This window comes from Heteronotia binoei, chromosome 9 (genome assembly GCF_032191835.1).
Source record: "Heteronotia binoei isolate CCM8104 ecotype False Entrance Well chromosome 9, APGP_CSIRO_Hbin_v1, whole genome shotgun sequence".
Taxonomy (NCBI): domain Eukaryota; kingdom Metazoa; phylum Chordata; class Lepidosauria; order Squamata; family Gekkonidae; genus Heteronotia; species Heteronotia binoei.
In genome coordinates, this window is record NC_083231.1 from 100,706,505 (window position 1) to 100,722,651 (window position 16,147).

The 16,147-nt window shown below is 42.6% G+C and overlaps 1 protein-coding gene across 1 annotated transcript in view; it reads left to right on the forward strand.

Moving 5' to 3' along the window:
* Positions 1 to 6,664: 6,664 nt before the first annotated feature.
* LOC132577340 (broad substrate specificity ATP-binding cassette transporter ABCG2-like) overlaps positions 6,665 to 16,147 on the forward strand; it is a 31,216-nt gene continuing 21,733 nt past the window's right edge. The window contains exons 1-5 of the mRNA XM_060247072.1: positions 6,665 to 6,938; positions 11,141 to 11,357; positions 14,734 to 14,793; positions 15,563 to 15,677; positions 15,946 to 16,098. Of these exons, the coding sequence (XP_060103055.1) occupies positions 11,161 to 11,357; positions 14,734 to 14,793; positions 15,563 to 15,677; positions 15,946 to 16,098 (525 nt within the window). The 5' untranslated portion in view covers positions 6,665 to 6,938; positions 11,141 to 11,160. The remainder of the gene's footprint in view (positions 6,939 to 11,140; positions 11,358 to 14,733; positions 14,794 to 15,562; positions 15,678 to 15,945; positions 16,099 to 16,147) is intronic.

The window sequence follows — 16,147 nt, forward strand, 5'->3', positions numbered from 1 at the left end:
GAGCTGTAACATGATTTTATAAAGTGTCTGATGTAAAAGGTCAAATATCTTTGTGTAACTAGCTATTAATGGCCATAATCAGTTTTTATTATATGGCTGTGAGAATGTTTATGGTTATATGAGAGGCAGTCATGCATTCCTGGCATAAAACTCCCCTGCTTTGTCATGGAGATCAAGGTTGTCTTTAACAATATATTCTGAACACCACACAGACACATGAGATTGTAGGCAACAGAAAAGTCCGTGCTGTTATTAGGGTAGAACTAATGATGCTCAATGTGATGACCACTGGCACCATGGTACTTACTAGGGTTGCTAGGCAACTGGCAGAAGGTGTGAAGGGATGCCCAGCTGATGTACACTTCTGATGTGACCCAGAAGTGATGTCATCAAACAGCAACATCAGGGCAACACTCTGGTATTGGGGCAAAACCTGTATGGTAAATTTGCCTTCTGCCTGTTTTTTTGGGCCACTGTGTGTTGGACTGAAACTCAACATCAAAAAACTAAGATCATGGCATCTGGCCCCATCACACCTTGGCAAATAGAAGGGGAAGACATGGAAGTAGTGACAGACTTCACATTTCTGGGATCCAAGATCATTGCAGATGGTGATTGTAGCCATGAAATTAAAAGACGTCTGTTTCTTGGGAGGACAGCTATGGCGAACCTGGGCAGTTTAATAAAAAGTAGAGATATCACCCTGCCAACAAAAATCCGTATAGTCAAAGCGATGGTATTCCCAGTAGTAATGTATGGCTGTGAGAGCTGGACCATAAGGAAGGCCAAGCGCAGAAGAATAGATGCTTTTGAGCTGTGGTGCTGGAGAAGACTCTTGAGAGTCCCTTGGACTGCAAGGAGATCAAATCAATCAGTCCTAAGGGAAATCAACCCAGACTGTTCCCTGGAAGGTTAGATGCTGAAGCTGAAGCTCAAATACTTTGGCCACCAATTGAGAAGGGAGCACTCCCTGGAGAAGATCCTGATGCTAGGAAAAACAGAAGGCAAAAGAAGAAGGGGACAGCAAAAGATGAGATGGCTGGACAGTGTTACTGATGTAACAAACATGAATTTGAGCAGACTTTGGAGGATGGTGGAAGACAGGAGGGCCTGGCATGATTTTGTCCATGGGGTCACAAAGAGTCGGACTCGACTGTGCGACTGAACAACAACATAGTGTTGGACTGGATGGGCCATTGGCCTGATCCAATATGGTTTCTCTAATGTTCTTACCATAGAGGGGTTTTGCCCAAATACCTCTAATGTTCTTAACATAGAGGGGTTTTGCCCAAATACCAGAGCATTGCCCCAATGTCACTGATGTGAGCCTATTTGGACATTCAGGCCAACCATAGTTTACTAATTAAACCATGGCATGACATCTAAGCTGATTTTCAAACATCATGGTCTATTTTTTAAAAAAATAGTACACAGTTACATGCAAAATAACAGTAACCCCACTTTCACCAGATCAGAAAGAAAACACAAGGGGGTAAAGTATTAACCAAAGGCAGCAGCAGGCCTCATTTTAGGTGCGAGCTCACAGGAGCAAAACTCTGGAACCTCTAAATTTTATTGTGTTCTTTCTTTCTTATCCTCCCCTCCCAAATAATTGCTTCTTGGCTCCATTGTTCAAACCCCCTGTGAGAATTTTGCTGAACTCTTAAGATTTGACAGACTTTCTAATATTTCCTCCCACAAAAAATTGGAAAATAACCAAAATGTATAAAGTGGACAGATGTAAATGTTCATCATGCCACTGTGGCCACATAGAGAAAGTAATTGAAAAAGTATGCTGGGAGTAAGGTTTTATGATGACAATTCTAATTCAAGAAGCATTTGAAGGTAGATGCTGAGCTGATATAATTTAGTACACCTTCCAGTGATGTCAGGGGTGTGTGGCATATGCAAATGAGTTGTGCTATTGAGCTCTGGCACCTCTTTTTTTACAAAATGACCCATGTAATAGTGGTACTCACTCCACAGCTTATGGAGACCACATTTACAATTATATCGATCAACAGAAGCGTATTTATTTACATCCCTTACATGAGGCCTGCACATCAGAAAGGCTCACCACTTCCTCACTTCTCTTGTGGCATTTGTTTCAAAGTGGAAACCACCCGCCAGTCACAAGCCTGGACATACAAGGGCCTTGTCCACTTTTCTTTGAAATGGGGCAGATGCCATTTTGGAAGACAGTGCTCAGAATGAGTATTGCCAGCCTAGTATAACATACGGTTTCTAACTCCAGACTGGTAACTTCCTGGAGATTTGGGGGTGGAGCCCTGGGAAGTAGGACCTCATAGGGTTCCCAGGTCTGACTCAATAAATATCTGGGGATTTTGGGGGTGGAACAGGGAGCAAAGGTGTGAGAAGCACAACTGAACAATCACATGTGATTGGCAATCAATCAATGTGATTAGCAATCACATTTAAAGGGACTGCATGCCTTTTAAATTCGTTCCATTTGGAATAATAGATAGAGGCACCTTCTTTTGGGACTCATAGAATTGGACCCACTAGTCCAATCTTTTTGAAACTTGGAGGGTGTTTTAAGGAGAGGTACTGGATGTTATACTAAAAATTTGGTGTCTCTAGAGAAGGCCGAGTGCACCCTCCCTGCCCCTCGGGCAGGGCTGCCAACCCTCAGGTGGCTACTGGAGATCTCCTGGGATTACAGGAGAAAATGGCTGTTTTGGAAGGTGGACTCTATGGTGTTACACACCATTGAAGACCCTACCTTCCACAAACACCACCCTCCTCAGGCTCCCCCCCCCCCCCAAGTTTTCCAGGTATTTCCTAACCTGGAGCTGGCAGCCATACCCTCAGTCAGGGCATGCCCTAATGTATTAACCCAATTTGAAATGTGAAAGACCCAAGCAGAATGAATGATAAACTATTTATTAAACAAATATGACAGCAGGTAAGTAAATAACAGAACAGTTATAAAGAAGGACACAATAACCACACAGGGCAAAACTCACACAGAAAAGAGGGCAGCTGGAAAACAACAAAGCTCCCTAAGGTGACTGCTTTTCTTGTTTCCTCTTCCTACGCTAAAACCTGATCCCAGTAGGCCAGTTAATCACACTTTCTGTGAAGGTCCTTATATGCTCTATTAGAGCTCCGCCTCCATGATGATTGGTACATATTTTCCCTCCTTTTTCACAAGGCCCAATCCTGAGGCTTGGAGGGGCTCTGGGAAATGTAGGCCTGCAATAGAGCCGCCAATCCTCTACCACTCACAGGGAAGGGGTGGGGTAGGCTTGTCAGATCCAGGTTGGGAAACCCCTGGAGATTTGGGGATGGAGCCTGGGGAGGGCAGAGACCTCGGTGAGGTACAGTGCCATACAATCTAGCCTCCAAAGCATCCGTTTTCTCCAGGAGAACTGATAGGGTTGCCAAGTCCAATTCCAGAAATATCTGGGGACTTTGGGGGTGGAGTCAGGAGACACTGGAGGTGGAGCGGTGACAAGCACAACTGAACTCCAAAGGGAGTTCTGGCCATCACTTGTTAAGAGACTGCACACGTTTTAAATGCCTTCCTTCCAGTGGAAATAATGAAGGATAGGGGCACCTTCTTTTAGGGCTCATAGAATTGGATCCCCTGGTCCAATACTTTTGGAACTTGGAGGGTGTTTCAAGGAGATACTCTGCAGCAAATTTGGTGCCTCTCCCTCAAAAAACAGCCCCCCTAGAGCACCAGATACCCATGGAATTGGCCTGCATAGGGAATAATGAAGTGCCCAGCAGATGTTTCCCTCCCCGCCCTGCTTTCTGATGACCCCGAAGAGGGGGGAGAGCCTCCAAACCGGGGGATCCCCTGCCCCCACCTGGGGATTGGGAACCCTAAGAACTGATCTCGATAGTCTGGAGATGAGCTGTAATTCCATGGGATCCCCAGGTCCCACCAGGAGACTGGCATTCGTAACCTGCAGGAAAATTGGCAGCCAAGCCAGGCCTTGAGGCAAGACCTACAAAGTTCTCTGGTCAGTAGCCTCAAGTTTATGATTTTGACTGCTTCCCAATAGTAAACAGACATGGGGAGGACATTGGTAAAAGGGAAACTGAAATAGAAAGTTTGGTGCTTAATTCTTTCTTAACTTGCTGATTCACAAATTCTATTACCACCACCCAGTTTTTACCCTGTTTTTACCCTCAGCTAAACTCCAAGATTAGAAGTAGTTTTGATTTTATTCTGGGACTACTTTTACTGGGACTACAGAGGTGCAGTCACACTCACCATTAAATCCATCTGCAATGCGCCTCTGTTATAATCTGCACAACCAATTTCCCGATCAGACAACAGCCAGGCTCCCGTTCTATCCCATGTCGCTGGTCTATCAGAGTGCTCAACCGGACTTCATTTTTTTGAGATGGCATTCCACACTCGCGTAAGCGCAGTACCGTGGGATATCGTGCTTGGCTTTTTTTTTTTTAAAGGTGCCAGAAAAGATGGGCGATCTGCCCCCCCCCCATTTAAACACCTGGAAAGGAAGGGGAAGTCCAGGAGTTCTTTTTGCTGTCTCTCCGCCTGGCGGGGAGACAGCAAAGGTGGGTCATCTTCCTCCCCCCCCATTTAAACACCCCGCCATGGTGTTTAAATTGTGGGGGGAGCATGGCAACTCTCTTTGCTGTCTCTCCGCCTGGCAGGGAGATAGCAAAGGTGTGGGATCTTCCTCCCCCCCCCCCATTTAAACACCCCGCCGTGGTGTTTAAATTGTGGGGGGAGCATGGCAACTCTCTTTGCTGTCTCTCCGCCTGGCAGGGAGATAGCAAAGGTGTGGGATCTCCCCCCCCCCATTTAAACACCCCGCCGTGGTATTTAAATGGGAGGGCACAGCAACTCTCTTTGCTGTCTCTCCTGGCGGGGAGACAGCAAAGGTGGGTCATCCTCCTCCCCTGGCTGGGAGATAGCAAAGGTGGGTGATCTGCCTCCCCCCCTCCATTTAGGAAAGGTCCCCTGTGCAAGCACCAGTCGTTTTCGACTCTGGGGTGACGCTGCTTTCACAAAGTTTTCACGGCAGACCTTTTACGGGGTGGTTTGCCATTGCCTTCTCCAGTCATTACACTTTCCCCTCCAGCAAGCTGGGTATATATTTTACCAACCTCGGAAGGTTGGAAGGCTGAGTCAACAATTGCTGGCGCAATGATATCATTTGGAGTGGGCTCTCGCAGGGAAGCGGATGTGCGCTTGCGACGAGTCGGCTACAATGGAGCGTTCAAACATAGAAAGTATGCGCGGGAGTCATCAGAAGCATTCTTATTCTGGATTTAATGTACTATCAAAAAAGTCCGCGTCTCAGTCGTGGCAGTTCGGGACACGAACGAGCCAACGACCATTGCCAGATGCTGATGTTTGGACAACTGCATAAAATCTGACATGCATCTGGTTTTCATCCATGCCCATCTCGTCAGTTTATGTGTGTCTGATCTCGGCCCTTGTTTTGTTTCTGTAGGGAGAAAACCAAGGACAGTTGTGAAGAACTCTAGGAGGATCTCCACAAATTGGGTGAGAAGAAAACATTGGGACAACTCCCCCCCCCCAACCATAGTCTAATGGGGGTCTGAATTTGCTGAGACTGAGAAGGCAAAAGAACTTGGGGTCATAGTAGATAACTTCAATGAAAGTGTCAACCCAGTATGTTGCAGCAGTGAAAAAGGTAATCTCTGTGTCGGGAATTATTAGGAAAGGGACTGAAAATAAAAAGGCTGAGGCTGTATTGCTCACCTATAGATTGAGGGTGCAGCCTCATTTGGAACACTGTGTACAGTTCTGGTCACTGTATCGCTAAAAGGACATCATGGATCTGGGAAAAGTGCAGAAGAGGGCAACCAAGATGATTAGGGGGTTGGAGTACCTTCCCTTTGAGGAAAAGTTGGAGTCTGGGGCTTTTTCAGTTTAGAAAACAGACAGCTAAAAGGTGATGTGTCCGAGGTTTATAAAATTGTGCACAGGGTGGAGAAAGTTGACAAAAACAACTTTTCCTACACTGGCATAGTACATACCAGTATGTACACGGGCACAGTACATACCAGAACAGCACAGTAGCCAACCTGTTATTCTACACAGAATTTCCTAGTCTGCATACTTCTGTATTTATTTTATTCCTTGGCCCATTGTTGCTTTTTAAGAAACATATTGTAATTATCACTAGGGGTACCTTTTACTATCTTGATTTTATTTTTCCCTTCTGTGCTTACCTAGCAATGTTGACTCATACTTATGTAACCTCCAGGTTGGGCTATTGTCCCATTTTCTTTATGGGTTGCCCTAGAAGATGCACTGGAAACTGCAAAGTATGCAAAATGTGGCATCTTTTGTCTAGTATTAGAAGGCAATTGCATATGATGCTGATCCTACAACAAGTGCTCTGGATTCTCATCCCATAACCTGGCTGCTCCTTGACCTTCTCTGGCCAGTGGGAAAGACTAAGCCATGCTCCTGAGTTAGGGGGAGATAGCTATTCTAACATTATGTAAGAGATCTCTCTCTGGCACAAGACAGAACTAGGTCCAGTTCTGAACACCGGTGAGTTTCTGCACCTTTGGAATGGCTCTCGGAGCACTGTCAGTTATTAGCTATTAAAATAAGGCCAAGAGACAAGCCAGCCTCTGTGTTTGCCCCTCCCTAAAGGAGACCTTTCACCCTCCCTTAATTGCAGCTGGAAAGGGGAGGGCTGAACAGTCTCCTTTACAGGGCCCTGCCAGAAGACTTGCCTGCTGTCTTCTCTTGGATTAACTCTTGATGCTGCTGAAACTGGCCCTTTGGATGACCCAGCCAGGCGGTTGTGGTGGTGGGAATTTGTGCCTTTTTGCAAGTTGTCCCAAAGCCAACCCTTGCAGTTTCACCATTTGGTTCCTCTTCAGCAGGTTCTGGTTTTGCTTCCAGTGTACTCTTCTGTTCTGTGGCTGCCTCTAAATTTGCTAAAAGGGTAAGTCTAAAATGGGCTTCTGGAAATTTCGGGTTTATTTTGTTTTTTGATGGGTAGTTTGTCCTCCTAGGTTACTCCCTTGTATGATTGAAGAGGTAAAAAGAGATACCAAAGTGCTCTCGTTAACAACTGTATAATTAGGTTCTACTGCTGTTCTCTATGGATACCAAGGAAGACAATCTAAGTGGTTGTGACTCATTACTCTTTGCACATGCATTCTAATTAAAAGGGAGTTTTCAAATGAGAACATGACTTGCCGAACAATTGAATGCTTGCAGCGAGTCTTTAAAGATATGTATGGTCAGCGAGGGAGGGGGCCATGACATGACTTAAATAAGAGGAATTTATACATTTGTGTCATTGGGATAAGCCTGTGCAGAGATAAGGTTTGGTGGTCCAAGTCTGTCTGGCACTGATACAGCCACTGAACATCATCCAGTGAAAACAAAGGAACTTAGCTGAATCCCAAAGTCCCATTGGTTTCAATGCAATTGAAGGGCAATTGGTTTTTTACTATTGAAAATGGCATGAGGAAGGCAGCTAACTACAACAGAACTGGTTGTATGTCAGCCTTGAAATTACTTTGAACTGGTGACTTTCCTCCAAAGTAATTTCGAAGCTAACATCTGGCTGGTATACTGTGGACGAAAGCGCCCTATCTTTGGAAAGAAATAACTTCATTTCTCGCATTTGTGATCTTTGTGCATGTAATGCAAATGCCTTCAGGCGTGATCCTTAAGCTTTGTGACACAGGAGGATCCGTTTCTAAACTTTGCTCTCTTTTTGGGGATCTGCTTGCATACTGCCTTCATACTTCTCTTCCCCTCCCCAACATAAAATTAAAGAATCACATATAAATTAATATTGAACAACTTCATCTTTATTCTTTATAAATATATGCGATTGAGGCTGTTTTTCATGGCTGTATTTGACACGATGCAGAAACAGACCCAAATGTCTCATTGAGCCTCCGCCAATAGCTTCTCCCCGCTCATCCCATTTCTCTTCCTCCCTTTTGGCCTTACAACCCACATTTTGAGAACTTCAGCCTAAAAATCTTTACCAAAACTGTAAAGTCTGTTGAACAGTAGATTTAGCTTACTTTCACTAGTGACACTTAAACTGGATTTTGCTGCTTCTTCTTTTTTTTTTTAATCTTTCGCACTAGACCTTTAATCTTGTTTTAGCCCTGTCCCCAAGCTGACATTCTACACTAAAATCATAGGATCATAGAGTCATATAATTGGTTTCTCTGATTCTAGTGTAGAATGTCAGTTTGGGGACAGGGCTAAACCAGGATTAAAGGTCTAGTGCGAAATTGGTTAATTTATACCTCATCTTCCACCCAAAGTGGCGAACATCATTCTCTTCACCCTTTTATCCTCACAACAACCCTGTGAATTAAGCTACACTGGGAGTGTGTAACCTGCCCGAGGTCATAGAGCAAATTTCCACGACAGAGTGGTGATTTGACCCTGGGTCTTCCAGTTCCTAATTTGGCAAGCTTAACCACTACACTATATTGGCTTTCACATCATCAGCTCAATTGTAAGCAATCTCATTGATTAGACCAGGGGTAGGCAACCTTTTTTGGCCTGAGTGCTGAATGAAATGCAGTTTCTGTCTGTGAAGGTGTGCTAGCAAACAAAATTGAGGAGAAATTGCATTTGACGAAGAGAGCTGTGCTTCTCGAAAGCTAACGCTACTATAAAATCTGTCTTAAAGGTGCTACTGGACTCTGGTATTTGGCAGCAACAGACTAACATAGCTAACTCCTCTGGAAAATTGAGGGGGTGGGTTTGAGGGTAATTATTTATTAAACCACTTATACCCTGTGACTTGAGGTGACTTGTGTTTCCAACTTTGAAAATATATGAAGTGCAACGAAATTCCAATTAAAACTCACTTCCCCAAGAAAATCTCTGGTCTGGAAGCCACCGTTCCAGCTACAGAAGCAGATCCTTCTGAAGGGAGGACAGCCCACACAATGGCTTCTGGTTTTTCTCATATTATTCTTAAACATTGAAGTTCTGGTTTTTAATTTTGTCCCCTACACCTCCATCATTCCTTTCCCTGATTGTAGCATGCCTGATGTGTGCTTAGTTCAGGTTTTGGAATAACAAGAAATTAAAATGGAAAAGCAGGAGGGAGGGAATGAAATATTCTTGGTTTTCCCTTGACTATCAAAAACAAATTGGATCTATATAATCTCTTCTCAGAAATAATATGCCAAACTGATCTGCCATTACTTTTGTCATGCAGGTAGAAAAGTATCTCAGGCTTGTTACAGAAGTGATTAGAGAGGAATAATTGGTTGTAATTAAAGGAGAACATATTTTAAAATTTATCTAACAGAAAAATCAGATCAACAATTCCAACCATTGCACTCATTTTGTGACTTCATACAGGTTTCTGATTTGCTTCTGAATTCAGTTTGTGGTCTTGGTTCTTAACCTCTATAGCCCTTCATGACCCGAAATCTACTAAGAGTCAAACTAGATTTTAAAGAGTGTGTGAATCTGCCATGGTGACATAGCTGTATTACAGCTGTGAGTCACTGCTCCATTTAAAAGTCCCTGGGGGCCTGATCTGGGTCTGGACCATGTTGCGCCAAAGCAAGCTTTCAAGTTCTCCAGAACTCTTTGCCATTCTCAAATAATTTGACATACTCAAATAAGAGATATTAGCTGTTTATCTCATCACATAAACTAACCTATCTTCCACTATATTTTAATGTATTTTTTTTCTAATGGCAAACTAGAATGATGTTTATATGTGTGTTACATGTTTAAATTAAACCTCATGAGAAACTAATGCCCTCATTTTAAACCCAGAGCTAACGTCACAACAGACTCTTATTTATGGAACTTCACATAGACATCAATCTGCTATTTTGACTTATATTGCCCCCTTGTTGATGCAGCCCAGTTAACATAAACTAACACTCACCAGACCTCAAATTGTGCTTCTTTTAATCTGCTAACAAACATTTCCATGATTTTGCATACTAATTCAGTGCCCACTCTCTCTATATTTAGGACTGTTTGCTATTCCATCTTATTATCTGGTGAATTGTGCTTCTAGCACACGAAAGCTTACGTGCTGAATAAGACTTTGTTGGTCTTAAAGGTGCACTTGACTCCTACTTTGTTCTATTGTTTCAGACCAACACGGCTGCCCACTTGGATCTATCTTTGCCAAGCTGTTTTCTTTTAATTTTTTAAATGGGATGGTAAGGAGAAGATCTCTAAGGCCATGACTTTAAAGGCTCTTTGTCAGCATTCATAAAGAATGCTTTGCTGGCTTCAGCGGGCACAGGATGTGGCTGTCTGGTGTCAATAAATGGGCACAGCCTGATTGCTCCCTTCAACTTCCTAGAAGATTAAAGTGCAACTTGATACCAGCTTCACTTTATCTAGCTAATAGACAGGATACATTAGCAATTTCTTTCCGATAATCCAATAAATGGTACAAGATCTTACCAATAAATGGTACAAGATTTTACCATTACAAAATAATGCACTCCTTCCCCATTGCTGTCCTATCTGGTGAGGGGAGAAAGATGTAGGAGGTATCCCAGTTGTTTTGTGTTGAGCGTGTTCCATAGGAGGAGGAGAACCATGGCAAGAAGTAACTGTCCACACCTCTATATGGGGAATGGCTGTGGCTCAATGGAAGATTGTCCCCTTTATGGGCAGATCCCAGGTTTGATACCCAGCACTAAATGATCAGGTGACAGGTGTGAGAGTTTTCTGCCAGATAAAGATATTTTGAGTCCTTTGCTTGCCACTCATGGTAGACCATAAAGCATATCTTTACGTCACAGCCAGTGCATGGCAATCCCATGAAGTTCCATCTTGTGGTTTTTAAGGCAAGAGATGAGCAGAGGTGGTTTGCCATTGCCTTAATCAACATAGCAGCCCCTGTTTTCCTTGCTGGTTTCCCATCCAATTACTGACTATGGTCAACCATGCTTATCTTCCAGGTTCTGACAAGATTAGGCTAGTTTGGGTTATTAGGAATGCTACAGAGTAGACAGTGCTGACCTTACTGACTGACATGGTGCAAGGCAAGATCATGTATTCAACATTTTGATTTACAGTGATGATAACACTCCTTTGAACTTTGTCCCATGTACTGAGGGATTCTGTGAAATATGAGGGTTTTCTTTGCATACATATCAACGGCTTTGTGATTCCTAGGGTGAAGAAGAGCCTCCGAGATGACTCACAAGGCCCAAATCAGCATCCCGATGTCAGAGGCCAATACAAATGGGGTCCCAAGCAGGAAGCGGTCATCTCAAGACGTGGCCAGAGCCACCACTGTGACTTTTCACAACATCTGCTACACAGTGAAGATGAAGAGTGGCTTTGTGTGTTGCCAAAAAACAGTTGACAAAGATATTTTGAGAGATATCAAGTATGTATTTCTTAAAATGGATATCATACTCTTTTTCTTGATGGTTCTTTGCATTTGTCGAGTGGTGTATTAAGTGCTTCTTTACAGATGTCTACTCAGTAATCCAGAGTGGGGTCACGGTGAGAAAGTACAACCAAGAGCAAAAATAAACGTGCCAATAGTGCTTCGCTATAATAAAGACAATTAATTGTATAATAAAATGTGTCTTGTATTGATTATCATTTACTGAAAAAACTGAATATGTTTCAGAGCCTTATTATAGCTGCAGGAAATTGTAAAATTAGGTTAATTAGATTTCTGCATATATGTTACTCAAAAATTGATTATGAAATTGATTATATATTATTGTACACTAGTCCATAATGTGAAGAAGGGAACTGCAGGAAGAATCCCTTTGATATTGTCTGTATTAGCTTTAAAGCTTTGTGAAAAATATACCAATTGTCACTATTGTCTGTCACTTTAAGAAAGATTTGTCTGATGTATGTTTGAAGCATGATAAATGTACTCAGTTGTTTCAGAAACAATGGAACTTTAGCTAAATGATAATCAATATAAGACACATTTTGTTATACAATTAATTGTCTTTGTTATAATGAAGCATTATTGGCATGGTTATTTTTGCCCTCTTAGTTGTACTCAGTAATCCTTACAATCACCTTGTAACAACCCATATTTCAGACTGGGGTGAACGGAAAGGATATTTATTTTAAATGCATTCATACACCTACCATGTTCTCAGTTTAAACCCCAAGGTGGTTTCTGGTGATTAAAAAAACAAATATAATTGTATTTGTTAGAAATGTAGAATTATTGGTTATCTGAGCCATGTAATGAAGTGGCTCCAAAGCTGCAAAAACATCTCTGCCCTGGGGAAAAGACAGATACGAGTGCCACAGCCTATCGTTTCCCCATTCATAACACTAATTGCAGCCTTTTCTTTTTGCCATCAAGTCACAGCTGGATTATGGTGACCCTGTGGGATTTTCAAGGCAAAAGATGTTCAGAGGTGGTTTGCCATAGCCTGCCTCTGCCTTGGGACCCTCGACTTCCTTGGCAGTTGGTCTCCCATACAAATATTAACAAACCTTGCTAAGTTTCTGAGATCTGACAAGATCAAGTTCACCTGGGCCAGGGGTGGCCAGACTTGTTTGGTATAAGAGCCACATGGAATAGATGTCAGATATTTGAGAGTCACGAGACATGAATATCAGATGTTTGAGGGAGGAGGAAGAAGGAAGGCAGGCAAATACATGGGGGAGAGGGGAGGGAGAGGTGAAAAGAAAGCAACTTTAATTTTAAATGCATTCTCCAAGCTGCCAGCCAGCTTGGCTTGGAGAAGTGACTTAAAGAGACAAATACCTTCTTCCAAGCTGACTGACTTGGAGAGCCACACAATATGTGTGAAAAAGCCACACGTGGCTCCTGAGCAGTTTGACCACCCCTGACATGGGCTATCCAGGTCAGGGCAATTGCAGCTTTACAAGGGGTTATTTAAATTGTGGGGAAAGCACAAAAGGAGAGTTTTAAACTCCTTATTCCCTAAGTGACTCTTCTGGGGTCTTCAGGGTAGCCTCCAGGTGCTGCTAACTGGCTATTTAGGATTTTGTGTGTCCACCCCACCCAAGAATTTAGAATCTTTCACATTTTGACAGTTCAGCCTTCAATCCCCTCAATAAGCAAGGTTGCTCTATAATGCAAGAAGCCATGGCTCAGTAAACATTACTGCTTTCGTTGCACACATAGGGAATCTTGCACCTGATGTAACGTTGCTTGTAAAAATAAATTAAAGTGGGTCGTCTCATCTATTAGCTGCAGTGAACTACCTATTATTTTCCATCATTAAAAAGAAGAGAAAAGGTACTGCCCAGTTTTAATAAGCATCTTATCTTAGAAATGCTGATGGTAGGGAACCCCCCCACAAGAACAAGAAAAACTCCCAATGCCTGGCAGTGTTTTCCGACAGTGCCTTGTTTGCTGCTTTGTTGGATCTTAGCCAGTGTTTTATTGTTCTTCGTGGCTGGGTCTTAGGTGTTCTGTATTATATGACCACCATTTGTAAGAGGCCTATAAATAATTAACTGAGTTATATTGCTTTGGGTGCAAAAGGTAACATGGCCGTCTTATAACATTAGGGACAACTTATGGTTTGAGAAATGGAAGTGATAGGAAAGCAGTAATTTCTGACCAGGGCATGCAATGAAATTAACGTCCAAATTTCAGGAGACATCCAGGGATCCACAGCTGTTACCTTTTGCACCCAAAGCAATATAACCAAGTAAACTATAGTCTGATCTCCTGCCATATTTTAAGATCAGCCATTGCCTCCTTATTTCCTTGGTTTTTTTGTTTATGTTTTAAATGCTTTTTCAAAAATATGCGCAAATTCTGTGTTAATTGCAGTTCTGTGTGAACTCCAAATGTATCAAACCCAGTATTTAACACTGTATATAAGGCCAAAATTTAATTTCTTGCTCTATATTACTATCTAACAGTGAAGGGCGGGCCCTCATTGGGAATCCCATGCAACTAGTTATGGCTCTGCAATTTCCAGGGAACCCACAAGTTTGCAGGAAAACCATGCTTAGTAAAAGAACAAACAAACCATATATTTGGGGTAAATTGACTCAAAGGAACTCAACAGAGATGTTCCATGTGCAGATGTCACAAGAAGCAAACTGCTAGACAAAGTTTTCATTTGTTAGCCACCCTGATGGCCTTTATAAGGGCAGAAAGGTGGGACAGACAGATACCAACTGTGACTGACCAGTGGTCTGATTCAGTAAAAGACAGCTTCATGACGGTTGTTTGACCTTCAAATGTATGTTGGAAGTTCTGATGGTGGATTTATAAACATATAAAGCTGCCTTATGCTGAATCAGACCCTCGGTCCATCAAAGTCAAAATTGTCTACTCAGACTGGCAGCTGCTCTCAAGGGTTTCAAGCTGAGGTTTTTCATGCCTACTTGCCTGGACCCTTTTTAGTTGGAGATGCTGGGGATTGAACCTGGGTCCTTCTGCTTACCAAGCAGATGCTCTACCACTGAGCCACCATCCCTCTGCAGCCTTTGTTTTGCCTTTTGTTTGTTGCAGCACAAGTGTGGTCTGTGCAAGTTATTTTCAGAAGTTTCAGGTACAACAAAGCATTTTATTTTGCAACAGCTGGTGACAAGTGACAGATTACTTGTCCAGCTGGGCTTCACTGCTGCTCGACAGTTACAATTCCTTATAGGTTATGAAAAAGGGGGAAGAAAAAAGAAAAAAAAGGAGAAGTGTTAATCTGTTGTTGCACATTTGTGCTAGTGAGCAGTGATGACTAGTGGAGGTAATTTAATGGAAGTAATGAATGACAAATATGTTGGGCTTTGCTTTGCAGTGGGATAATGAGGCCAGGACTGAATGCAATTCTTGGGCCAACAGGCAGTGGAAAATCTTCGTAAGTACTGCAAGAATTAATCTCCCTACTTCTTGTACCCAATTAGTCTTTCCTCCAAGGACATTAGGATAGCATACATAGATTTCTGCAACTTTATCCTCACACTAGCCCTGTAAAGTGGGTTAGACTGAAAGATTGTGATGAGCAAAATATTTAGATCAAGGGCTTTACCTTTTCCTGTAATTTTGGTAGTTCTGTTCTCAGCTGTGTTTTTCTATGATTTTGGCCAAGCAGTGGCTACATACTGATGCTCAGTGGCCATGTGTTTAGTGATGTGATCTCACTAGGAATTTGCAGCATTCAGGTGCCTTTCCCACACTGAAAAAGAAGAGTTTATAAAACAGGAAGTAGGAGCTCAGCTGATTGGTTCCCCCCTGGTCATGTGACTCCACAGCTAAAATGGTTCTGCCAGTGGTTTTTGTTTTGTGGCTAGAAGGATCTACGCTTTCCTGCTCTGAGTAGCTATTGGGCTGGACCAGTGAGAGAGGAACTTATGCAGTATCTTCCAGATAAGCCCTGTGGTAGATATCTTGGACCCAATTGTTATTATCTATATACTGTGTTGTAGTTGTGTTCCAGATTGGATGAATGCTACAGCTCTGTGCAATTGCTGTTCTTTATGAATACTGTGCATGTGTATTTTTTTGCAATTATAAATAAATATTATGAAGCAATAACAAAATCATAAATATTATGTTCAATAACCATAGATACCATGTGATGCAGTAACAAAAAATACCATGTGATGCTTCTCTAACTATTCTTCTAGGCTACTAGATATTTTAGCTGCAAGGAAAGATCCTCATGGGTTGAGCGGAGATGTTCTGATCAATGGAGCTCCTCAGCCTGCCAATTTTAAATGCATTTCTGGGTATGTAGTACAGGTAAGTCATTTCCAGTACAATCCTAAGCAGAGTCTCACACTTCTAAGAACACTGAAAGCACCTTTATTGTCTCGACACTAGTAATGTACAGATGGATTTTCTTGATCCGAATTTTGCTTTGTATGTGCTTTCCCTGTACATTTTTCTGACCTCATCAGGTGCACTTGTATGGAGCTCCATGTATGCTCTGGAGTCCTTGTGTGTGCATCGGAGTTGCCGGTTTGAGCCACCTACCTGGAAGTAACCTGATTTTTTCTCTTTTGATCAGGATGATGTGGTGATGGGAACGCTGACTGTGAGAGAGAACTTTCAATTCTCAGCAGCCCTCCGTCTTCCAAAGACTGTGAGCACACATGAAAAGGAGGAGAGAATTAATCAGATCCTCCGAGAACTGGGCTTGACAAAAGTGGCAGATTCAAAGGTACCAGCTTATTATCAGGTGTCATCTTCATACTTTTAGAGAAAGTAAA